The sequence below is a fragment of the Melanotaenia boesemani genome, chromosome 16 (assembly GCF_017639745.1).
Source record: "Melanotaenia boesemani isolate fMelBoe1 chromosome 16, fMelBoe1.pri, whole genome shotgun sequence".
NCBI lineage: Eukaryota > Metazoa > Chordata > Actinopteri > Atheriniformes > Melanotaeniidae > Melanotaenia > Melanotaenia boesemani.
Genome location: NC_055697.1, coordinates 12,384,532 through 12,411,802, shown reverse-complemented (window position 1 = coordinate 12,411,802; position 27,271 = coordinate 12,384,532). Strand labels below are relative to the sequence as shown.

The 27,271-nt window shown below is 38.1% G+C and overlaps 1 protein-coding gene across 3 annotated transcripts in view; it reads right to left on the bottom strand.

The window, feature by feature from the left end:
• The window catches only part of macrod2 (mono-ADP ribosylhydrolase 2), a 408,860-nt gene that overhangs the window by 78,093 nt on the left and 303,496 nt on the right, over window positions 1–27,271 (bottom strand). For all 3 annotated transcript variants that reach the window (XM_042010046.1, XM_042010048.1, XM_042010047.1), the window contains exons 7-8: window positions 18,568–18,598; window positions 8,620–8,693 (exon numbers count right to left, since the gene is read on the bottom strand). In XM_042010046.1, coding sequence (XP_041865980.1) covers window positions 8,620–8,693; window positions 18,568–18,598 — 105 coding nt within the window. The remainder of the gene's footprint in view (window positions 1–8,619; window positions 8,694–18,567; window positions 18,599–27,271) is intronic.

Below are 27,271 nucleotides of genomic sequence, written 5' to 3'. Positions count from 1 at the left end.
CAGATGAAGGTTCAAGATTGGGTCACATTGTTAACACACACAGCTCTTCTAAACATCAGAAAAATAAGCCACTTTACTTAATTATTTCTGCATTTGCATAGTAATGCGGCATAAACATACTTGCGTTTTTTTTAGGCTCTGTCAACCCTGTCCAAGGGTTCACCAACTTATGACCTCTCTGAAGTTAATTTCACAAATCTTAGAGATAAAAATGGTCTTTTTATACATCAGGTGACAACATGAGCTGGGCTATTTAAGATGCTTTTAGCTTTTCTTTGTTTTCTTATGAATTTATATACAAAATTCTTAAACAGTAAAAACCAATGAAAATCAAGGGCCACATATTAAATAATTTATCAACCAAATCTTTGTTTCACACAGCACCCCTTTGCTCTGTCCATCACTCTACTCACTACTCTCCACCATGCAGCTGACCTCAGTAAGTTAATGCATGAGCCATTACTAATTTGCAAGCCTTGCTGGCTGAGCCCCACAGATACTGGTGCCCTTGTCAATTAGCACTGTGAAGATCATCTGTAAAGTAAAGGGTAACAGTCAATCAATGACATTATTTGAGGATTAATATTTAGAAGAGTAAAAATTTTGCATACCACCACAGTACCTGGTAAAGATGCACACTGAGAACTTTATACATCTTTCTTTCTGCAACTCAACAGAAATCCCTCAGAAAATGAAACATGGGGTATTAGCTCTTCAGAACTCAGCGTGACTCGAACTAAACCACAGTTTCAACCTTTATAACAACTTTGAAGAGCACTGACAACTTTTTATGGTTCATATGATCACTGGAAGCATTAAATAGCTTTGGAATAGCCTTGTGTTGGATTGTAATTTTAGTTTTTGAATTAATCTGTTGGAAAACAAGTTAATTATCCTCATTTGACAAGTTTATTCTAATTTTAAAATTGACTAAAATAAAACCATTGGACTTGACGGGGACGTTTGTGACACCACATATGCAAATACTACATCCTCTTTCATGCCTTTTAACTGAGGCAACCCTTGCTTCTGAATACAACCTTGGGCAAAAAAAGTGGTTCTGATCAAGTAATTTATGCTTAGAAATAAAACATTGACTTTCAAATGCACCACCGCCTGAAGCCAGGCTTTGAGGCTGATTTGATCCCCCTTTGAGATTGTGAGAGATATGGCCCATTCCCCCTAATCACATGCCAAAGACCGTGCAATCATACAGCAACAGCTAAAGTAATCACAGTGGTGGTCTACACCCTCCTCCCTGAACTGAGCAACAGCCCTACAACATCAGTAGTGCTGGGAAGTCCTGGATATGTGCTGCTCATACAGAAGCAGAAACACAGTAGCCTGTTGCACTGTAACCCGCCATGCACACTAAGAGCATGGTTGTTGATGGGCAAGTGGATAATGATCAGCTGTGAATGGTGAAAGTGTGGCAACAACATGCAACTTTGAACATATTAACAAGCAAGACGAATATATTTGACTCCTTACTGTCTTTCTGGATGTGAACAAACAACTAAATTTTGTAGATGACTATTAACCCACTATCATATATTTCCAAAATGCTGGATGGAAGCAACAGAGATCTGAACTTTAATAATACTCCACTGAATGAAATCGTTTTCATCAGGACATTTAAACAGTTGAACATTTTTTTCTATTGAAAGTGATTTTTTTATTTTTATTATTATTTATTATAGCATTCAGGACATTTATGGAAAATTGGTCTGCAATGACATCTTGTATGTACATTTAACCACATATAAAAACAAATTATAATTTGTTTGTTGTTTATATTGTTGTACCATCCATACATATTATGGATTTCCCTCTTTGCAGAACACTGACACCTACCAATGACAATATGTAACCAGTCTTAATGAGTTGATGAGTCTGATTTAAAACAATACACTAAAAATGCTGTTATGTATTTTTGCATAACTGAAATACTTCACCATACTTCAACATACTTTGCAGACAAGTGTGTGCGTTCTTTTTTTCAGTATCAGCAAACAATTAATTAGAAAAGGAATTCTAATCAAGGTTATTTGTGTGTCTCAGACTTTGGCTTTAACATCAGCCCAAGTGAGTGAGAGGACAGTGGAGTGGTCATAATGTTTTGCATCTGTCTCTGCAGGCCATAGATAAACTACATAATTAACAGCTGTGATGAGCAGTTTTGTGATTACACAGCAGAAGGGTTTTTGTGTATGTTGTCTGAACTTGAGACAGCGTTACAATGAGCTTCCTGGTTCATATTCAGCACTTAGAAGAGCATGCACTTAATAGTTTTTCCACGCATACACACACAAACCACCTCTCCAGTAAAGGTCTCCATGCTTCAGCATGGGGCATGGCAGTGTAAAATTGTGTTCAAATGGAGTGAATGAGCTAGTTGGACTTTGATGAGCCTCCTGTCCTCTTCTGAACCAATTGCTCGACCCACTCTTTCTTTATCACGGTGTGCCAGCTTACTGCTATCTGTGCTACACTAAATCAATTAGCATGTCATTAAGATAGCTTGTTCCAGCACAATAAGCATGGAGGGTGGCTACAGTATCTACAGGAACAGAGCTGAACTCAGAGGACATCATATCTTAGTGTCCATGTGTCAGAGTGAGGTAGGATGTGTTTATTGGTGGGCTAAATGGAAAAGTACACAAGCACCTGACAATCAAAGACAGCAGTTTCAACAACAAACAAAAGGTTTCTCTCATCATTAATGGTGTTCAACATCACTTCAAGACTATAATGTCTCATTTAATAAGGTGTTTGGTAGCTAAAATCTGATAAGATAAATAACACCCTGACTGATTAAATTCAAAGCTTTATTTCAGCACATTCTTTTATAATCATAAACAGATTTTCAATTATTTTCTGACAGATGTAATCAGTTCTGTGAGTTGAATTTAATTTATTTCTTTAATATTTTTATATTTCAAGACGGGACAAAACATTAACATTCAATAATAATCTCCATCAGAACATTCAAAGTCACTTTATACAAGGAAAAAAGGTGATCGTTCTGCAATTACCAGGAGTAAAGCAAACACCCTGGTCTTTGGGCAAAGATAGAGATGATAGGATTAATCCCCATTCGTGCAGAGAGGATTTTTCTCTGAACGCAATAGCTCAATCAGACCATTCTGATAAACACTGAAAATACTAAAGCATTTGCTGCTTGTGATAAACTTTTCTTTATCTCCGACAGCATGAGCACTTAATCAAAGCTGCTTCCCCCTCAACAGATAACATACATAGCAGAAAGTTATGTGTTTAAGAATAACTTTCTCTGGTGTCAGTTCAGAAATTGGACATATTATCTTAAATCTATTTCAACACTGAAACTAATATTATTTAACTAGACTCACCTGAGGTCAACAAAATCAAAGAGCACACTTCATATTACCCCCACTGGGCCAGATAATAGTATACATAAACCCATAAGTCCCATTCTATCCCTTTGGGCCAAATGTCTGTCACTAATGTATCGAACTACATGATAAACATTTGCACTGGTAACAGAAAAAGGATTCTCTGAGAAAAAAAAGCTAATAACCAATTCATAAAATTGCTTGAAGGCATTTTCATGGCCAGATTTCGAAGAAGGTGCTTAACAGAAAACCTAAGTTGAAAACACGGCATCTTCATCCACACAGGACATGTGGGTGCAGAATCCAGTGTTAAGTCATGTTTTTGGTTACTGATCAGGCCAGATCTCCCTGATGCTCTCAGTCACAGCAAACAATTCAAAGGGACTAGACACTGACTTCAAAAGACCACTGCTGGCTTTGAACACCATGTCAGTTGCACAAAGCATCACTGGCACATCAGCATCCTCGAGGCATGTGAACAGCAAGGCTGGAGCCTCTGTCTACTAAAATTGCAACAACTGGCAAAGATACAGTATATCGCTGGATAGTTGATCATTAAAAATGGTATAAAGAGACAATATAGGTACAGACAGCTGAAGTACGACACTTCAATGCTGGTGTATATCTGTGGCATTTGGTTCTCACTGTATTTTTCACTTTTTCACTTTTCTCATCACTTTAATATGAACCTAATAGAGTTGTCGGTCCCTACTTTGAATGAGAATTTGCTTTTGGACTGGGTAGTAGCATATCCAAAAAAACAGTAAATTTAACCATAAGAAATTAGATAGAGCTTTTGATTAGTCTTGTTAGTATATTGAAAAGAGGGAAAGAAACATTTACAAAAAATACTGAACATCACCAAGATGTTTGCCTCCTTACCAACTTTGGACATTACCCACTTTTTCCTTTTTATTATTATTATTATTATTATTATTATTATTATTATTATTATTATTATTATTATTATTATTAATGCGCTTGTATTGCTTTCTGCACCCTGCTGAAATGTTTTATGTAAAGCACTTTGAATTGTCTTGTACATGAAATGTGCTATACAAATAGATTTGCCTTGCCTTCCTCTTTTCTTACCCTTATTATTACCATCTTACTTAAGTTATTTATTTTATCCTATGGATATAAACCACAGATTGTTTCTCCCTGATGCCATGCGACTTTTACACACCTATAGGGGGTAGTGATAAAATAAACATGAAGCCTGGACATATTACCACTCTCGCTTTGCACAACCACACAACTTGCATACTGTCATTGAGCATGATAGATACAGAATTGTAGGATTTTAATTTTATTTTGCATTTTTATGTCGTTTATAATTTCTTAGTTTTGCACTTTGCACACCTTACATGTATTTATTTTAATTTAATTTTATGTTAATTTTTTCTGAACCCTGCATGCCTGGAAAAGTTAAATTGTCTTGGACATTATCTATCTATCTATCTATCTATCTATCTATCTATCTATCTATCTATCTATCTATCTATCTATCTATCTATCTATCTATCTACCAAACAACTATCCTATTCAAATAAATGACAATATTGTCATATTACAGCTCCATCTGTCCAGACAGAAATACACATCCTGTTAGTTGACACTGAAAAAAATAAAAAATAAAATAAAAGGAGAAAAACACATAAATATACAAAAATTGCATTTACGTCTAATAGTCACTTGACATTTGTCACAAAATCTCCAGCCTTAGCATGAGATGGATTTTATTATCAGGTGTCTTAAATGACAGATGCTACTAAGGTAAACAGATCATCAATGGAACAGAAAACAGGATATAAACACCTGTTTTGGGAGCATTATGGGCACAGAGGAATGTTTAATATTAAAGCCCAAACCAGAGTGATGTTGAAAGGTGAAATCTCTACACATCAATTCTGTTCTGAGCAGCACAGTGCAGCAGAGCTTATTACAGACTCTCAATCTGTCTCAAGTGTTTAGACTGTGTCAGTAATGTCGGGCTGCAGGCTCCTTGAAATGCTTCATTAAAAAGCTTGGCCATCCAGAGCACATCCGTGGCAGCCAAATAAAGTGTCAGACCACATTTTTCATCGCCAGATTAAACCTATGTAAGCCTATATTAAACCAAATTAGATCTGAAAATGAGAAATAAACCAAAGCCAGATGAGTGGAGAGGGATGCGTGCTGTGAGCAGGAGGGAACTGCTCCACTGCCATATGTAGGGCTGCTTGTGTTGGGTTGTCACTGCGTCAGTATCTGCAATCCCTTTTGCATTTATAAAGAGCTTAAAGCCTTCTGGTCTGTTGTTTACATATGGCAACATATTCCATTTCATTTATTTGTGGGAAACATGCAAGGGAGCAGCAGCTGACCTTCCTTATTCTTTCATCTGCTGTGATCTGAGGATGAATTCCTGTGCTCAAGTCTCTCTAGATTAAAGGATCTGTTCTCCCTAACTATGGTGGGGGTGTTTACGACAATAGAAGTCAAGGTGCTGTTGAGATTGAATTTCACACTGGCAGCAACACTGTGCTGGCCTGGGTGATGAACTTTCTGCTAATCAATCACAGTCTTCTACCCACTCTCTATCCTCCTTTCCCATTTTTACCACAATGTTCTCAGCCCTCAAATACACTTGTGTGGACATTTTAATCAGTGCACAATGACAGATAAATTGATGTTTGCGTGAGTAGAAATCTGCCAAATTTAAATTGATCTTTACCAGAATCATACAACTGCACACACAGACACACCGAGTCTGACATACACATCATGTTGTAGACAGGAGGTCTGTGGAGAAGGATGCAGTGAGGGACTGTGGTCTGTTTTCTGTTACCCCAAGTGTGTTAGATCCTCAGCCAGCCTATTGTGTTGAAATTCAACCACAATAGCACAGTATCTTCCCCAAGCAGGGCACTTCTCATGGCCCTGAAATGACTTGTCTCTGGACACCTCCAATAGAGGTGCCTTGGATCGGAGTGCACAAAGCTGTGCACAAGAACAAGTCCTATTGTTCTGAGCACAACAAACTGGGCATCTTACCTCTCATTTTTACTATATCTTTACAAAACTATGCAATCTGTGACCTTCAGGATGCAACTGTAATGATGCAGAACTCTTTTTAGTACAGCAGCTATCTCACTGCATCGTGACAGACTTTGAAGTAATACCGATAAAATGAACCAAACAACGATGTGAAAACAACTTCCACAACATGGTACATTTAAGACTTTCATTCTGAACATTTTCATTGACTGTAACTCGATGCAGTAAACAACTGTCAGCTCATAATTTTCTTATGACATGACAGTGCTGAAAATAGAAGCATGTCAGTTATCAATCACGCTGACATTGGGTGTGCCAATCGAATGAATGCTGCAGTGATAAATGGCCTTTCTAAACAAATCAGATGAAGCCAGGGGTGTTCGTACTAACATTTTATGTGTAGCAAAATGCTAGCAGTGTTTTCATTGAGGGCATCATGCTGTCCCTTCAGGCATCATGAAGTTGTACTACATGTATATTTAAAGTCTACTTAAATTCTACTTTTCTGTCTAGCAAAAACTTCTTTGACAGTTATTAAAAAGGGATGTCTTTTTACATCATGTATCCTTTTTGAAAATCTGTTATGGGATGCACCAAGAGCAACAAAGCACCAAGCAGCAATGAATTGAAAATAGCGGGGAAGACCTCCTTCACTAAAGCTTGTTGCTCTGTGGTTTGACTGGAAGATTTTCCAGTGAAAGGAAAATACAGCTGTGCTTCTGGGCAAACTGAATCACTTCCTTCTCTCTGATCTTGTTAAAAGCTTACTCACTTGGTCTAGTTAGAGTTGAAGATTCACCACATATGCTAATAGAGCTTTACAAAACAGTGTTCGAGCGAGCCTCTGTAGACGTCTCCCTCGCTACATGAATTGTAAAATGTTTCACTTGACTCGCCAACGGCAGATATTTATCAGTTGAAGCAATACTAGATTGTGTCCGTCGATCAACGGTGCAGCAGCTGCACAACTAGTGGCAATCTTGGATGTGGAACAACACTGCCACAAAAGTCAGCTTTGCACATAGCCTTTTTATTTACAGTAGGCAATAAGCTATATGAAGCCAGAGAGCTGATGAATTTCACAACTACATGTTACAGGAATCATCAGAACAGGTGCTGCAAATAGCGCATCAACTGCAAAGTAATCTAGCATGTCTGTATCGTTTGGCTGCCTGTTCACAACATCCATAACACCAGCGAAGGGATGCTGCAACACATCAAGCTGTGAGCTTTATAAAACACCTCAATCCACAGTGACAGATATAAACAGTGCCTCGGTAAATAGAGATGACCCCTGAAGGTTACCATCACTCACTCTCTCACAGACTGATAAATGCTCTGTAAAGACTCAAGCTGCCGCACAAAAACTCAACAAAACTCTCTTGTCATGAACAGAAAATACATCAAGCTGTTGAATACCATTTAAAAGGCATGATACATACTGCATAACAACATTTCTGCAAAAGCCACAAACTCATAAAAACTAGCATGACAACTAATCTTTGCTTTAATTTGGTTTCTCAAGAAATTTGACCCTGTTAATTAGAGCTAAACACTTTACAGGATGATAACATATAAAGGTGTTGACAGATTAGGTGAACACAGTTTTAATAAGGCAAAATTTGCACTACTTAATAAGATTTAATATGACACCAAGCCTGTGTAAAACAGTACTGGATCTGTTAATAGCACATCATCTGCGGTTTTTGTCACTGTCTAGATAAAATATTTAACTCTCTTCGACAAATATTCTTCCATGACATAGAAAAACAATTGTTTATTTATGTTTTTCACTAAACCAATCTGGTAGTGATGATTTTTATTAGCCCTCTATATAGACAATTTAACTAATACAAAATACAGTTTAAGATAGTTTATGCACTTTAGGGTTTAATAGTGGTCCTCAGCAGGACCAACTAAACAGTCAACAGACCATTTAGGACCTTATTAGCCTCAGACTGGCTTTGAAATTGATATGCATGCAAACCTTAAACTAAACTGCTGATGGATCAAGGCAGGTGGATAAGATGCCTGTCTGATGCAGAAATGTGTGATAATTAGGGTTTTGTGTTTCAGCTGTGGTCCAATCATTTCTGTTTACAGCAAATCAACTGAAGTGCAAAACCGACAGCTTTTACAAATGGACATGCGGCATCAGATTGACAGGTATTTTTCTTTAAATATACATTATGCTGGCATGTCCTACCTTATCAGGATTTTTTTCGATCCAGTTCTTCACCGTGCTCAGAGCAATATCAGCTGCAGGCTCATTGGGGAAGCCTGAGGAGAGAGGGGGGGAATATGTGTCAATAGCAGTTGTATTCAACATGCAGATGCCAGAGGAGACATAGGCAGACAGACAAACTGATAGCTCCACAGGTAAAAGCATTTTCTCCCTAATCAATGGGAAGCAGAAAAACCTGCTTGTCTCAGGTAGATGAGACCAACTGTCTAATCAACTGCTGCAGACATGCGTTGCCAGATGCAAGCTGATGTGAAAACACAGACGTATGAGGGGTGTACAAAGTGTAGATATAAGCTGTATGTACACATCTGCTATCACTTTTACTCATTACCACCTCAAGCAGAACTGATTAATGTTTTGTCTTTATGGGGGAAATTACACTTAGAAGTGTGATCATTAAAACTGCTATTTTACCAGCTTGGCAGATTGAACATGTAGTAAAGACTGTGGATAACGTACAATGCGGCTAACTACCAAATTAATCATTAAAGTTGTGCCCGCAAAGGAATCCTAACATTGCGCAAATACAATATATTGATGGAAAAAAGAATGATTTAGACCAGAAAAAGGAAGACTGCTGGATTTTGATCTTGAGATCATTTGTTGCTACTGAGCCTGAAATATATGGGAAAAAATCTAATTGTGATTTTTCTGACCAACATTGTGATTTGGTTATGCAGAAATATATTTTTTATACGTGATGAAGGATTATCACATGACATCTAAATATGAACTGTTCTATATTTCTAAAAAGGATGCTAAAAGTTGAGATATGAACCGCTTGTCTTACCAACTGCAAAATGCAACCTATGGCCAGAACACTGAAGCCTGAAGGTTAAATTTCCTCTAGAACAGGTTTATACTTTGTCATTGCAGACTTAACAGTCTGATGTTTATTTATCTTCTTTATTTTACTCCATAAACACAGACAAGTGCATGCATGTGCAGGTGCACACATTCCAACCGGCAGAGAAGCATATCAGACAATATGTGGCTTCAAACTCCTGAAAATCAGACAGAAATCCTGTTTTTTATTTTGAACTCTCCCACTTGTGTTATGCTGAAAACTTCATGTCCATCACGGAAATGCAGCTGAACAAGCTGAATCTATCCTCATCACAGTCATTTGGAGCTCGTACAACAGGTGTTGTGCCGAAATAAGCACACCTGCTGTGAAAAGCACCCTTCCGGTCAAAAATAGGAGGGATTTTATGAAATACAAGAGGACCCTACTGTTGCACAAAAAAGACAACAGAAAATACAGCTGAAGCGAGCAGATTAGTAAAACTGTGGCTGCTGCAGGTCTGAAACCTGGTTCAGGTGCCATGTAACATGTAGATCAAATGATTTGCTAATCACAGCGTGTTAAATTGCAGTTTCGATTAAAAAACAGTTTATCCTTCAGCCCTCGCTGTCTCTATAGAAAACTTGAACCATAAACTCAAACAGTGAAATTTTGGCTTTAAAAGCCTTTGGAGTAGTTTTGCCACAGCTGAAGAATAAATGTGTCATTGCAGGAAGAGCAGACAATCTCCCACAGAGCAGTGTTTTGGTTGTCTTCATTTCAGAGTAATTATATTTGAGTTTGGACTTGTGTGCCTTTCCCATTAATTGACTAAAGCAATTTATTCTAAAGCTTTTGCACAAATCCACAAGACAGTTAGCCAGCCAGGTGTAAACTTAGAACTATATACCCTCTGCAAAACAAAGACCAGAAGCCAACAAACAAACATGGCCCATTTCCTCCATTATGGTGACCTAGTACAGGATTTAAAACTAAGCATGCTTCCATTTATAAACCCCTGACCTCCACAAGGGGCCGGGGTTGGAGCAGATGGTGTCTTCTTCTAACGACAGCGGTCAAGACCTCAATTTTAACTCATATCAACTGATAGAAGGGCCAGGTGATAGTTGTCACCTGTTGGTTATTACATGGATCACGTTTTCCATTCTTTTTTTTTCTTTTCCTCTGTCATTGTCATAACTGTATGACCTATGAAACAGCCTTACAAGTACCTCAATGACCTATCCTTTAAGTCAGATGTAAAGAAAAATGAAAAGCCACAAAGATCTAACCTAACATTTCCTGAATACTTTTCTATCCCACTCAGACCACCTGCTTCCAGTAAACACTCTAAATGCTCTAAACAGACTATCTTGACAATCAATATATACTGTATGTAGCTTCCCCCCCCACTTTCACCTATCTGGCTACTGCTGATGTCTCTCTCCATCTCTCTGTTTTTTCTTCTCCTCCTCTTTTCCAGCTTGACAGCAGTGGCCAAGTAACACTGATGAGAGGAGAGAGGCTGAGGTGCTGCCAAGCCATAGCTGAACTACTGTTCAAGCTCAGGGTGAAGCTGGATGTGAGCTGCATACCAGCCAGCAGTGACAGCCAGTCTGCTCCTATGGCTCTGTTAGGCAGTGTCTGCAGACAGTGCACAACCTGTTCCCAGCTCCTGCCCCTCAAAAGCTGCTCCAAGAGGTGTGCTCAGAGCCTAATTCACAAATGCCAAAATGTGCAGGTCACCTGACTTCTTTTGTCTTCCAAGCAAATTTAACCTCTCTAACTACATCACCTTTTCTGCTGATGTTTCCTTTTGTATAACGGTTTCCACACCTGCGAAGGTGTACCAACACTCTGACTCACACATCAAGTAACATAGGCAAACAGATGTGCAGAAGATGAGGAAGCTGAGGAAAATAGTTCCATGGAGACAGGACCAGCTGTTCAAAAAAGAGTACACACAAAGATGTGTCAGATAACAAAGCACATAAACAAATTAAACAACTACCTGTATATGAAAGAAATAAGGATCTGCTTTTGTGGTCTGACTATTACACTATATGTACACTGGTATATTCAGATTTAAGCTAAAATAGTATATTCTGGTCACCAGATGTGGGGTGATAGACTACATTTAATCTATTTAGAGTGGATATTCTACAAATGCTCTATTGATTTAAGAACCATGCCTATTAATCATAGGAAAACTGAAAGGAGAGAAAAAGAAGAGGTGAAAAGAGGTAAGCCTGGGAACTAAGAAAAAAAATTCAGTTAAGTAGAATGATGTATAACAATGCTGGAGAAGAAAGGAAGAGAGTTGGAGGGGCAGCCAAAGGCGTTAGAGAAACTGCAGGTAGACTGGCAGGAAAAAATCAAAACATAAGCAACATCAATGGCACAAAATCAGCAGTATAAGTTTGAGTGCTTCTGCAGCTCCCTCCTCTCAGCATACTTTTTTTCTAATCATCCTACTTTAAGCTTTCCTCACCTCTCCTCTCTTTGCCTCTTTGTCCTTTACAGCAAGTATGTTTACATAGTAAAAAACAGGTACAATAAAATACTCCAAATCCCCACTTTCACTGCCTCCTTAGGCCCCGGCAATTGCAGCAGTGTTGACACAATCCACTCTGTGAATGATGTTCAGAAAAGGATAGAGTGAGCTGAGTCTTTTATATGCTCAAGTACACACATTTTGCGTGCACAATATGTACCACTACATCTACTGCCGCCTCCTCCATCTTTTCCCACATGGAGAGTTTGGAAGAAGCCAATCTGTCAGGTGGTGAGGAGCTAGCATCAGGCACAGTGATGGTGGGCTCTCCAGGGTCTCTGCTCTAGTTGGCTCGCCTCTCTGCTATGCTGGGAATATGGCTGGCTCAGGGAGATTTGTCTTACTGAGGTGCACTGATGGGATATGTGCAGCGCAGCGCCACTGATGAGGGCTCAGGTGGTGTAGTGTTATTTCTGCTGAAGGCTTCTCTACTTCATCACCAGGCTGAGCACAGCATCCACAAAGAGGCTGTGAGACACTATGGTATGTGCCATGTGAACAAAAGGGTACAATGGCACAATGTAATTACAATACGTTGGATCGATAGTCTGTATGTTGACATACAGGTTCAGTCCCCTTGACAAATGTGGATCTGGGACAGGAAGAAAGTGGGTGAGACAGCCACTTATACTGACTGGAAAATGTTGCAAGGAAGATAGCAGTCCTCATCATTTCCAATTTATTTTTTAATTTTCAATACAACACATAAGGTAACTATAACATCTGAGGATGACTTTAAACTGTTTTGGAATAACAATATTTTATCTATGTCTAGCAAGTTATGTGAAAAAAAGTTGATCTCAAATAGTTTTAACTTCTATTACCATGATCTTAGCATGTTAACAGTTGTTTAAAGAAAATGGGAGCCCACCCTGTTATCTGATGTAACCAAGAGACAAGCTCTCTGTCTTCTTAGATATATGCAAACCTGCTGTTAGCATTTGTAAGAGACCATAGTTGCCTTATATGAACTGTAGGTTTATATGATACAAAATGAACATCTAAAGTATCTGTTACTTAGGAACAAACAAAAAAATGAATATACTGTATTTGGCTTTAAGAGCAAGCAAATCTTGTGTATTTATTTATTTATTTTTTTCTTTTTTCCCATGTCGAAGCTCTTTTATATCTAGAAATGTACTTGCGAAGCTTACTTTCACAACAAATTTGTGTACCTAATGTATTTTTCTGTAGTGAAAAGTAGCTGCTTCACCTGATAAAATGAGCAGAGAGAAGTCAACAAACAAATCATGACTGGGCTATGATATGGTCCTATTCTTTATTTTCATATGTATAAGCAGGCTTCTTTTCCCTCAGTGGGCTTATATTGTGAGGAGAAGATCACAGTCAGTTGATATTTTGAGACTTCATAACTTCTAGCTTTTGAGGACAAGGCATCAGACTTCAGGCCTTTATTACCCAAAAACACAAGTAAATTCTGCTTCTTCTAACTGCTGCTTAATTACACCTTCAATCAAGATTTTGATGCAGGAGTTTTATTTATGTCATGTTTTGTTGCTGATGTCAGTCATATAATGTTGAGAAAGACTGAGAGTATAAATGCCTTCTCTGTGGACGTCAGATAAAATGAATAGGAAAAACTGAGTCATTTGAGCACCGCAATGCAATGCAGATAAGTTGGTTGTGGTTTGTGCAGCAGGAGGAAATTATCAGGTGAAAGCAGTGCAGCTGAGGGCAGCAGCAGTGCTGTGTATTCATCTGGAAAGTGGGAAAACAGGGTTGTCACCCCATAAGGGCCCAGAGGAGAGGTGAGTTAACCCGAGGTGGAGGACAGAGTAGCGCCCCCAGGACTCTAGATGCCAAAGCGTGGGTGTCAAATGGCCTGGAGCTGCTCCTACGCCAACACTGGGACACGACAGCAGGGCTGTGACCATGACCGACTTTGCAGCCCACAGAAGGATACACAGACAAAGAGAGATGGGAGGGCGCTTCGTGAAGAGGAGAGGCAGGAAAAGAGGTGGGAAGACAGAAAGGGGTCTCCATAGCACAACAGATGATGACCTTCCTTGGAAATGTTCCATAAGAGGTGATGTCATGCTTTGTCCTAAATGCTAAATTTAACATGTAGTATTTTCCGTTTAAACACATTCTGAATAGTGGATAACATGCAAAAGTTTAGTGCTCAAGTATTGCAAAGGCCCAAATCTACTGTCCAGTGTGTTGGGGAGTATTTTTACATTCGGCCTGTCATCCATAAAAATGGTGCAGCAAAGCAAGTGTTGAGTAGGATGCACACTGTGTGACTCTGTTAAATGGGCTACAAAGTTCCTGTTCCCTCTGAGCACACACTCTGCTGCCCACTGATACAGCATATTGCTTCAATGTACCTTGAAATTCCCAACCCAGCTGGACTAAGCTCTGTGTAGTAAATCCTAGGCTTTAAGAGAAGGGGTAACTTTCCCAGGCCATCTTTGGGTAGCCAGCAACAAGCCATCACTGTTAAGAGATAAGGTGCCATGAATGTCTCCAACCCTCCTAATCCTAGACAGGGATGAAGACAGCCAGAGCACGATGCTGGCTAGTGGAAAAAATTCTTTGCTGCTTGGCACCTTTGATCAGGCCAGTGCAGCAGTATTGCAGTGTGGACATACCGGGAGAGCTTGGGTGGATTACATCCACATATCTCCCACAACCCCCAGTCAGAGCTAAAAATCCTTTGTCAACAATCCTTAGATCCGTCACAGAGACAGAAGTGGCAGAGGTGAAAGGTTAGCAATAAACAGGAAAATATTTGTTCAGAGAGTAGCAGCATTGCCATGCCAATAGCCTCTGATTGTTTTGATAGGGTAAGAAAAGCATGTGAATGAAGGCATCTGTCAAGGAAAAAGTAGACGTAATCTTCATGTCCTTGCTTTAACATCATGCCAGTGAGAGCACATGCTCCATGCAAAGATTAATCCTAGCGGACGTCTCCTAAACTGTACACCTCATTACAAGGCTGTTAGAAAGTGCTCTTTCAGTACCAGCCAAAATGTGATCTTCACAAGGCTAAACTGTCTACACCACATCTTAAAATGGGATTTTTATGTATGTGGCTTTGCTTGTGTGACTAAATGTGTGAGGGAGAAAAAGGATGACAGGAGACAAGAGAATATATTGGGAGGACGACAGAAAAAGGAAACTAAAAGAGAAAATGACCTCTCTAAGTTGAGGCAGTTGGACTCTTGGCTCTGATCCTGTGAGACATTGAGAGGTGTCTCCTCCTTGGAAGGAATAATCCATTTAAACATGGGTTGTATGGCTGTGATTGATGTGCAAACAGGAGCAGCACTTAATAACCTCTATCATGCTGGGTGACCTCGTGGCCCACAGTGGGCACCAGTTTGTTTATGGGTGGTACCTTCGACATACTATCAGTGCAGAAATTCTGTTGTGGCTAATGGGCCGGACTGAGGGATTGGACTGTCAGCGCAATGTGAGCCCTCATTTTTCTTTCCAAGCGTCTAAGGTATGCCCTGCGCACCCTTACTACACCCAACCTCCCTGTTCTGCCATCATCTGTCAGCAGTGACTGAGTCCTCTGGAATATGGAGGCGTGTGAGAGAGTGTCAATTAGCATTAGCTTTCCTGACAAATCCGTTTTCCACGCCACAAAGGCCTTGGATAACTTGTTCCTGATTTCTCTCTGTCACGATGTAGGGAACACGGGCTTCATATATCTGCTGCAGTCTAAGTGTAGAAATAACACGTGCATACAGGTTCACAAAGATAGACATAGCAAGGTGTATTCTAAAGAAGTGGATAAGAATAAACACCCAGTAAGAGAGACAGAGAGAGATGGGGAGAGAGAGAGAGAGAGAGAGAGAGAGAGAGAGGGGGAAAAAAGATGAGGAGGATGTGACTCTCACTCTAAAAAGCTTTTGTTTACATTGCTGAAATGGAAGCTGACCTTAAAGGTTATCTAAAATGTACATAAAATGTCAAAGCTCCTGACAAGAGAGCAGGGCTTCTTTCAGAGAACAGCAGCACTCTGGGGGCACAGTGAGGAGTCACAGAGAACAACATCACAGCACTGCTGTAATGTTGTGTACTATGGCTCTTTTTCAAAGTCCCTCCTCTATTTGCCCTCTGCTGTGTGAAGATCTTTAGTCTTAATCAGCTGTATTGTTCTGTAGAGATGCAGTTATATGAAGCGCTAAGCTATTTATTTATTGAACAGAATGTCTAATTCCTCCCCTTTGCTGCATGTTTGGCTCTGCACAGACTATCTCTTTGATGTGAGGGCGCTCCTAGTGGAGTGCTGTGACGGGCTCCCACTGGCGATGCAGCACTCACAACCACAATAAACAGCAATAAGTTGGAGCTTCGTCAGCAGCATCAGAGTACAGTACAAACTATGCCCACTTCTCCTCGAATTATCTTTGTATAGACACAATATTTTTAAACTACACTTTGGAATTTTGTTCCATCATTCATCATCTTATTTATTAATAATCTTTTACACCACTTAGAAAAACTAACACTCTGAGATTACATGCATACTCCTTTTGTATTATTTAAACTTTAGCAATTTAGATTTTGACAAGTGCGATGAAATGAGAAAAAAAGATGGTTGGAAAAAAGCTTAAGAGGAAAAGCATTTTAACCAATACAGAGAATATAATTATGAATATCCTTTCAATTCTAAGCTGATTCTACTACACACTGATCTTCACAGACAAGGTCAAGTAACACGCATCAGGATGCATGACTACTTGGACTGTATTTTTAGCTATTCACATTCAGGGAAGTTTCAACTGGTCTAATAAGCATTGCCAAATATTGTCGGCTGTGTAATCAGTGCTCCTTTGTGTGTAGTAATTCAGTGTGCCTTGCTGACAGCTGCCAGTTAGTTATAGCTTGGGTTTAATAAAGGAAGGGTGATGGCTTTGGTTGGAAATTGCTTCACTTTGTTATGACTATTTGGAGAAAACAACAGTCTCAAGAAGGCACAGTCTACTGTGTCTGTGGACAGATGTTCCTTTTTATGTACCTTAGTAGCTGATAAATTATTCATTTCCCCCCTTTCTGTAGATGTAAAGACAAAAACAAACAACAAAAAGAAAAACTACTAACAAATGTACTAGGCATCTACCAATCTTTCTATTTTTCCTTTTAAAACAAGTCATGGTTGAAGGCTTTCCTGTTTCCATGCTTCTCATGAGGTAGGATTATATTGTTAATCCAGATGCTTTTTAGAGCTGATCGCCTTGCTAAACTTCCTCCTGAAGGAAAGAGGAGCACATGCTGGGTTTGCATCCTACAAGGTTTCAAGGAAGGTACATATTCTAATGCTATAATGACATCTGACTAACTGTGACTGGTTGGATTAGACTTGCTCACATAAAGCTGCACTAAAGTTACAAAAAAAAAAAAAAAAAAAAATCAGTGGTTGCTTCATTTTGAGTTTGCAAAACATCTAAATGTCTTCATTCAGAAAGCCTTTGTCAGATTTTTAAAGAGCTTAAATAATTCAGGCGTGGCAGTGCTCACTTACATGATCAAATAAGTTAAAAACAGGCAGTAATAAAACAAAAATAATACATTCATCCTAATTCATTTTTAGTGATGTTTAAAACTTAGGCAGCTATTATATACAAATAAATATGCATTGGTCAGCTTTATTACAAATAGTTTGGTTCTGTCAGGACTGGAAATATAACTCGAAGTTCAAAAACAGGATGGATAAAATACAAGAAACATCTTAAATTATTTAACCTGTCAAGATGGAGGTTTAAAAACATTTGTTTTAGTTTTATATTGGTCACAAAAACACCATTACCCTTGCACATAGGTTTATTGGCCCTTTTTTAAAGAAAGTGTTTGCTTCATTGGCAGTACCACTTCTTGCATGCCTTAACTTTCTTTGTAATATTGATTTAAAGTATGACTAGAAGCACTTTATGCATCATGTGCAATCACTGATTAATAAATCACAGATCTGTGATAATGATCAGTTAGTTATTTAATTTTGTGTTCAAGTTTACCAGAGTTGTGATTGTTTCATGTAGTTACGCTGCTGCTGACTAATAGTTAATTATGGACAATAAAAAATTAGCATGTTAATTAATCCTTACACATTTGGCACCCGCTGTGATTATTGGAGCTGTAAGCTAATGCAATTCATAGCATATACTGCATGATGAGACGAGAGAGAAAATTTAAAACTTAAGGAAATTAAATTTTTCTAATTCTTCTGTAGTCAACAGAAACTTCACATCTCTTTATATCTGCAGTTATTGGCTATAAAAACCTCAAATCCCATTTATGTCAACAAGTTTGGCATGTTTTCAATGACTTTGTGCAAGTGCAATGAGCACATCTACTCTTTTCCAAGGATGCCTTGCAGCATATTTGGCTTGGTCCCATGAGAGAGCAAAAGCAATGTTCAGGGTCTTCAGTTTGTTAACCTTCTGCTAGGCTGTGCCTTTGTGTGAGACATGGTACAGTAAAAAATGAGACTTTAATAGTGTAATGTGATGCCATGACAGAACTGATGTTTGTAAGATAATGAAGTGAAAATGAAATACTTGGTTAAATAAATAAATAGAAAATGAGAGATTTGACTTACCGTAGATGCCTGTGGAAATACATGGGAAGGCCTGTGCAGAAAACAAAAAGAATGAAAGTTTATCAAGTTGAACTGAATGTTAAAAAAGGTAAGTTTTCTCATTAACATCAGGGTGCAGTGTGACATGGTTGTGCACACATTATCAGTGTTATTTTTTTTTTATTGTACAACAGAGCACTTATTATAATTTTGTATTTACCAAACAACACCACCTGTGTGTCTGCATACATCTGCATTAAACTGCAGCAGCTATAGGACACCGAATGTTTATATTTCAGTCTTGTGTGTTTACCTCGACTGCGTCAACCTGTTTGTTCCCAAGAGAAGCAATTTACAGAACCATTTACTCAAACCCCTGCAATGCTAATATATAACTACTGTATAACGTGAACAGTAAACCAGCTCTTACTTACAATGCATTAAAAAGGTTGGAATGTTTACTTTTGTTAACTTTTAACAATAATCTTACTAAATCCATCATATACTTGAAAACACTCATGCACATATTTGATGGACTGTTGATGATGCAGGTATGATCTGTTGTGTTCAGGAGGCTAATTAAAAAAAAAATTATGGACTGTTGCAATAAAGAGCAAGATGGCCTATTACTACTCTATATCCTTAACAGCAATGGTTTGCTTATATTGCCTGAGGGAACATTGCATCGGACTTATGTAGATTCATAGGTACATATACAGCAGAGAAAATAAGGCGTACTGATCTGATCCTGTCTGTTGCCTGCAGCCCAAATGTTTTCATACAAGCTGATCCCTGGTATGTTTCTAGTTTAAGGCAATTAGATTGCAAGATAGCAAGCTTCATTCTGTGTAAAGTTGATGCAAACCGCCATCAGTGACTCATCGACATTTCATTAAGGCCAAGGACATACCAAGCAGCAAGCTTTTTAATGCATAATGATGAAACTTTAGTATAAAATCCACAGAGTCAAATTTAAATCAGCAGCAGAAATCAATAATATTCCAACAACCACCAAACAGCCACCCAGAAAATCAGAAAAAAAACTTAAATATGAACATTTTATTAGCTTTAGAGAGAGTGAGAGAGAAAAACAACATATGGATGTCTTTACCAAAAAGATTATAAAAAGTAACCTTCTTTTAATAGTTCTTGTTTTGTAGCGTTTTGCAGCAGACAGATTACGCAAGCATGGCTTTATAGCTGAAAATAGTTTCATTATTCTTTACTTCTGTGAGCTAAAACACTATGATGCATAGTCCTTGCCGTAAACTCCCCTATTTCAAATTCATCTTTTTAAGTACATGAATAAACAGTAAAGAGAAAGGATTTTTGCAAAGGTCCCATTTGTTCTCCAAACAAGCTGAATTTGTGCTTTAGTGCCTGCATTCATCAAAAGGTGTGGCCACGACATTAATATAATAAGAAGACAAATGAAAAACAAACAAATAAATAAAGAAAAACATTCCACCAGCAGCTCACAGAACTGGATGAATACAGAACAACAAAACAGCTCAGAGATTCATCAAAGAATAGCCCCCATATGTCAGTTTCTTCCACTGCCAAAACAGAGTCCAACAGTTTGTTTTTCCACGCTGACCCTGTCAAGATGTATTTAGAACTATGATGTTGCTAGCAGCTGTGCCAAGATCACTTCATTCTAGAAAGAAAAACACAATTAATAGATCTGAAAGAGAAGGATAGTAAATACACATCTTTTGCGTGGTGATAACACAAATACAGAGTCTGGGCCTGGATGTTTGAATCTTTTTAACAGAGTAAATATAATTCACACATCAAGACAGCAAATAATTTATGAAAGTATCAAATCTAAGGCTGCAGATAAAATGTGCAGCCTTTCTTTTTTTCTTTAAAGCATTACAAGTTATGACCCTCACTTTAAAATAAAATAACATGTTTGTCCTTGCTTTAAGTGAAGAGGAATGAGTCTCTGTTTGCATTTTTATTTACCAATTTTCAGGTTCTGCCTGTCAGAGAAAATCTTTCTTCTGTGGGGTGATTTAAATCTTTTACCAAGCTTTGACCTTTCCAGATGACTGTCTGGGTCTGACACAAACCACAGATGAAGAGTGGAAGAACATAGCTGTTTTTAGTCCTATGCCAAACTCTGGCCACAGCAGACAGGCATATTAAGATAAAAGGTGCTAAATGGTTAAATATCCCAACAGAGATGGAAAGGCATGACCACTGCAAATACTTGCACTTATATTAGCAGAATATCAGCTTTTAGATCGCAGCACATAGTAAATTATGCTTGTTTTACGTTCGGAAATAATACATGCATATAAAAATCTTAATAAATTTAGCAGGAGAAATCAATTTGAAACTATAAGGAGAAAATAAAAGGAATTCAGTCCAGAGTTAAGATGTGCAGAATTTCTGCCAGCCTCAGCTGCCAAAGTGATCCTGAGAAAGAAACCTTGTTATCCTCTCAGCTAAAAGGCCACAATGTCACTCACTCCAACTTGAACTTCTGCTCTAATGTCGACTAAATCTTAACATATCACAGACTGAAGCAATGACAAACCAACAGCATAATTAATTAAAATCCTTTTTATTGGTTCTCTAGCTTATCCAGTAAAAAGTATTGATTTAGCAGGTGTGAAGATGCATCAGGTAATCGCTATGCTGCCAAGTTCTGACACCACTGTGCCACATGCACTTGTCTAAAGGGTGTTTATTGCCAAACCTGAAGACAACTGTGTAAAAGTTTTAAGCACTTAAGATGTTTGGATTCTTATCTGTCACTCAAGACCACAAGCTAGGTTTCTAATCAGTCCTAAAATCAATTCTTAGCTGGCTGCTGACCACAAATGTGCAGCCTGAAGCACTTGAGACGCTGCATGGATAGAAGAGCTGTGGTAAAATCCTGAGTGACATTTGAACCAAATCGCTTGGTAAATATTTTGAAAAAGTTTACACGAGTGTTCCAAAGAGAGTCACTATTTGAAAAGTTGACTGGTGATTAAAAGTGTTTTAGTTTTGAAATGTTTATTGAAACTGCAACTTTTGTAAGAAATAAAAAGAAGTAAAAAACTAAAAAAAAAAAGAAAAAAAAAGTACCAGTTGACTTTAATGTAGCCTGCTTTAGCGTTGCATGCTTAAATGCCAAGAAAAGTGGTGACAATGGATCTGGTATAGCATCCCAGTGTTTTTTAAGTCTCTTAGAGACACAATACAAAATGACTACCAGAGTCAAATCAATCGTTACAGCACAATTTAAGCCAATAACTAAAAAACAACGACCAGGGAGCTCAGCAGTTTTCAGAAGCAGCAAACGCGTATAATGCATTAAGCCCAGCAAAACTAAACCCATCCTTTTATTTTTTTTTTACTGTCTCCATCAACACTGGGCCACCATTGATGCTATTTTGTGCATATATCTTCTGCTTATAGTGTATGAGGTCTAGAGTTAATTAGGACAGTCAGTGGTATACATGCAGTCATGACCTACGATTCCTCGTTCAACTTATTATTTTCATTTCTGGCTGCTCATTAGCAGTGACTCAGCATGTCCTTTTGCACCCTACCATAAGGCTTTGCCTGACATGTTGGCTTGTTGCTGATTTTCTTTGCTTAGAGTGTGTTCAGAAATTGGTCACCAGGGAAATTATTCTGTTGCAGGGGCTCCTCCCTAATCTATCACGTTACTTTAAAGTGGAGCACCTTTCCTCTCTGCTTTTCTACACACTTGCAATGTATCAAAGCCCAGAGTTGCTCCAGTACTTTTTTGAAGAAACTACACTCATTTTACAACCATGCTTCTATTTAAGTATAATGCAACTAATAATTCACACATTTACTGGAATAATTGACATAATCTGAAGTCTAAATATTTTAAGTGACAGAATCACAATTTTATTTATTTGATCAATGATCTGAGTTATTTTTTAAAGGGACAGTGCATATTGATATAAATATATAATGTAAATGTGTGACTAGTTTACCAAAGACAATGCTCATCAAACTAAGTCATTGTTATTCTGCTGCAAGCATGACAGCCTGCAGCTTTCCGTCATTTGTTAAGCTGCAGGAAGTGACACAGTAAAGATGCTCAACCTGTGGTAAAATGAAGAGATCCTGCTGTAGGTGATTTACTTTCTCTTCCTGCAGGCACTGGAGAGTAACCATGAGGACATTGGAAAAGAAAGAAAAACAGCAAAAGAAACAAAAACACGTATGGGCACAATGACTGCAGGTTTCTGCCGTGGGAGCACCTCGTCTCGGCTGGCTGAGTAAATAGTACTGGACCCAGGGTGCTGCCCCGGTAGGCTGAGGCCTCCAAGCCTGTTTGCAGATGGAATCTATGCTTATAAATCACAGCAGCATGGGGAAACCATGTACAAATGTGACCACAACTATGTTATTATTCACCAGTGCTGCCACAGAGCAGGATTACATCAGAGCATGAGAACATGAATCCAAGACAATCCTTTTGTTGGATGCTCTAATTCTTTAAGCATGCATGCTGTACCTGGTTTCTCTGCTGAAATCAGCTACCTGCTGCTGCTGGGATGAGCATGCCACAGAAACAATTCAGAATATTTACATATGATACATTAACACTCTTTTATTCTGCTTAATAACTCACTGCGTATTTTAACGTGAGCACTGATTGTTTGAGTGTCATTATGCTAAATGGAGGATGGAAAAATGCAGCGGATAGGAAGCCCGGCACCTAATGGCCCGAGGCCCACCAACCGTTTTCATATCTGCCATGATTAAGTGTAACCATTATCACAATAATATCTGTCTGCAAAGGACTCAGCATTACTGGCTGTGCAGGGAGTATTACACTGGCCGTGATACTCTGCTCAAAACAGCTTATTATGTTTAAACTATTAGGAAATGCTTTGCAAGTCTAAGAAGAACAGTCCTTAGAAATGAACCAAACACCTTTTAGCAGTGAAGCATGAAAATGCACTAATGACACGTGTTATTAATGACACCTAATAAAAGGGAGAAATTACCAACTAAACTAAAAAAGAAAAAAAGGAATAAATAAAAAGAAAAAGAAAAAAAAATACCACCAGTGCTAATAACAGTGTTACTGTTGACATCAGCATTTGTCTAATTCACTATGTTGGCCAGAACATGTGGCAGCACAGAAAAAAAAAGTATTTCTCATTAAAATACAACAGCCATATAATCTCATTATTAAAATAGCTTTTTTTTTTTTGGCTTATTGAAAACTAAATGTGAGGCTTAATTATTATATTTACTTAAGTAAACAGCATTCAAATTCTTTGTACAAACACTGTTAATTATACACCAATATTGTGCATATTTTATTAATCAAATATATATTTAAAACAAGGGGTAAATGATATTTCATTATGTATAGATTGTGTATTTAAGTGTTTCTGATTCTAAGCACTCTGCCATCACCATGTTAAACTATAAAGTAAAGAGCAGCAGGTTATTTATGTACAAGTATGTACAAGAGGAGAGAGCGCATACAGGGCCCAGAAAGTTAATAAGCCCACCCTTAAGCATGTGGTAAGCATATAGGTAGCGGGACAATCGTGAGCGCTTGCTGAATTTACAAAAAACAAATCTGCAAGTCCACAGGGGAAAACAATGAGTCTGGGATCAGCTAGAAATAGCCGGACGTAATTTTACTTTTTGAACATAATGAAGTGTTCCATTATTGCCTTCATCACACCGAGTTCCACAGAAGTGATCCCATCTGCACAAGCAACGGATGTTGAGTTGCAGAGGGAAAAAAGGCAGGCTCCTGCATGTCAGTCAGCCCAACAATGACAGTGGTGAGATGAATGAGCAGAGAGACTGTGTAAATGCTGCAGCCTGTGGATAGGACAAGGCAGTGGAGCCAATATAAGCAGATACTGAATTGAAGGCTGCCTGATTCATTGGTCCATGACCACCTATATGGCTGATCAAACACAGTTCACCCTGAAAGCCAAAGCTGCAGTACACGAAGTCATAGAAAGAAGTCTTTTTTTTTTTTTTTTTTAAATAACAATTTGTTTATCTTTTAAGACTGCAGCATACATAAACACACTACAGAAACAATGCTGGAATACGAAAGCAGTCTAAATAATATCACTAATATTAGTAATTATAGTATATAGTATAGTAGTAATTATAATATTAATTATGTATATTTATATTAGGTGTAACGCACCTCTAAAAAGTTATATATATATATACACACATACACCTCTGCAGAGGTCGACTTATAAAATCAACTTTCTCAGCAGTAATAGAGAAAACTTAAAGCAGCATAAAAATTATACTAGTCTGAGATGAGATCACGTGCAGTACAAGTAGAAGTTGCCTTATATTAATGTATGAAGTCTGCTGCTCAGTAGTATATAAAATTGTATCACTGACCACTAAGCAACAGAAGAAAAATAAATAAATAAATAAAAAAATCACATCTGCGAACTGACCATTACATGACCCACAGACGATTGACAGAATTTTAATGACTAGCTGAGCAACATGTCCGGTAAACTCAATAACAAGATGTATTCCTCCTGCTCCACTGTACAGCCTTATTTGTACAGCTGCAGGGAAACATATCAGAATATTTTTATTTTTAAAAAGAGCGAGAGAGAGAGAGAGAGAGAGAGAGAGAGAGAGAGAAAAAATACACATCTAATTGATATTTCATTGGTATTCTTCTAGTGGGTGAAATCAAGATTCCCCTTCAAGCTGATGTAAAATGTTGCGACACAGTGAGAACTTCAGGTTAACAACTAGGTTCATAGATTTGTGGCTTGTTTGTCCGATCGAGAATCGTCATGAAAGACAGTAAATCCTAAAATCGAGGCTGAGGCCTTTATATGCTGAAGGAAAAAGCAAGACGTATGTGCTCTTGTTAAAGACACTGAAGATGTTACATTGACATTTCAGTCAAAATTCTTCCCAATTCTGAGCTGTTTCATGTTAATTATAGAAACAATGAGTTGTGAACAGCATTTTCCTGCTTTATAAATCTACTACTACAATCAATGCAATTAAATCATATTGTTTGGAATTAACAATCTGAGCCATTATAGTATTATTAATTTTTTCTTTCTTTTTTTTCCCCACAGACTACAGCCCCAATAATTACTTTAATAGCAGTTTTTATTGGACACTTATATTATCTGACATCCGCTTCCTTTAAAGCTTTGAACTTTGATTTGATTACACTTTTCACCCTGACATGATTATAATGATCATATGAAATACTGATTGTATTCATCACAAGAGCCATGACATTATAAACTGTAGGAGGCGCTTGATTGAATCCTGCTACGGAAGCAAATAGTGCACTAAGTGAAGGAAAATGTAATTGTGGTAATTCTGCACATAATGTTTGAATTTGAATATTTGAACCTCTGCACAGAGCAGTAGAAGACATTATTCAATATGCCTCAGGGCCTCTAAACCTATGATTATTCCAGTGAGAGCATAAGAAATGTTGAGCATGTGTGCATGCTGTGTAGCGTTATAAATCATTTGCATGTTGGAGACTGAAATTACAGGTGGTCATAAAGAATATGATCAAAGGAGTGAATTGGGGGATTCTGTCATAATCCATCAAGTCATGGTTTTGTTAAGTGTATCAAAGTCAGAATGCCTCCGAAATGCTCAGGATAAAACAGACAAATCAAGCCATTTATGCCTGTGTGGAAGGTAAAGCTGAAATATGCATCAATCTGCATACTGCAAGCAAAACTTTCTGAGTGGAGATTAGTAGCATTTGGAGCTGGAAGAGTAACATTATCAATAATTTGAAAATATAGCTCATTATTATATAAGAAAAAAGAAATTATTCCCAAGCAACTGATGTAAATGAATAATGAAATAACAATTATTGAGTATTTTTCAAGAGACATTAATTTCCATTTATAAATCAACTTCAATAGCACATTTAATCAGAGAAAATAAAAAAAGTAGCTTTTGGTCTTTCAAAGTGAAAACCATCCTATGGTACCCGTTCAACATAAGGCTACTAATTAAACATTTTTCCCCTGTCAAGGCGCCCTTCAGCATTTCAAAAGCAGCGTATCAAAGGGGCTTCAAAGTCAAAACCCAAGTGAATTTTGAGTTGACAGAGCAGCATACATATGAAGACAAGTGACTCGCTATGTGCCCCCTGTCTTTGTGGCAGAACCAATGTGAGACTAAAATGATGTCTGCTGCATCATGCATACTAATGACTACAAGTAAAAGAGTCTGGGTTTAGTTAACGAGAGGCTCACTTGCATCCCTGGACTGATAAAGGTGGTTTGAATTAAGAAGCTAAGAAGTTATCATCTAAAGCGAACATAAATGATTTATCACTTAATTAACCATTTATTTTGTTATACCTGTTATTAAGTAGTTGTGGATGAGCTGCCTTGTGGTTGGGGCTTGTTGCTACTGTGGGATAAATAGCTGTTGTGCACTGAGTCTACAGAGCCTATAACAAGGTATCGTGGGCAATGGCATCTGGTCAGCAAGGAGGGTAAAACTAATAAGGTGGATGCGAAGACAAGGATTATCCCTAAATGCAGACCAGCTGTCATGTGAAATAAAGAAGGGCTGACACTGATACTCTTTGCTGACATCAGTAGTTTAGGTACCAACACAAAATCCCAATAGACACCTACTCCTTACACCCTCTAGGCCAACATCACAGAGCATTTAAAGGATGATTGATTGTGCGCTAACAGAGTCATATCTTGTCAGCAAAAAAAAGATAGCAATA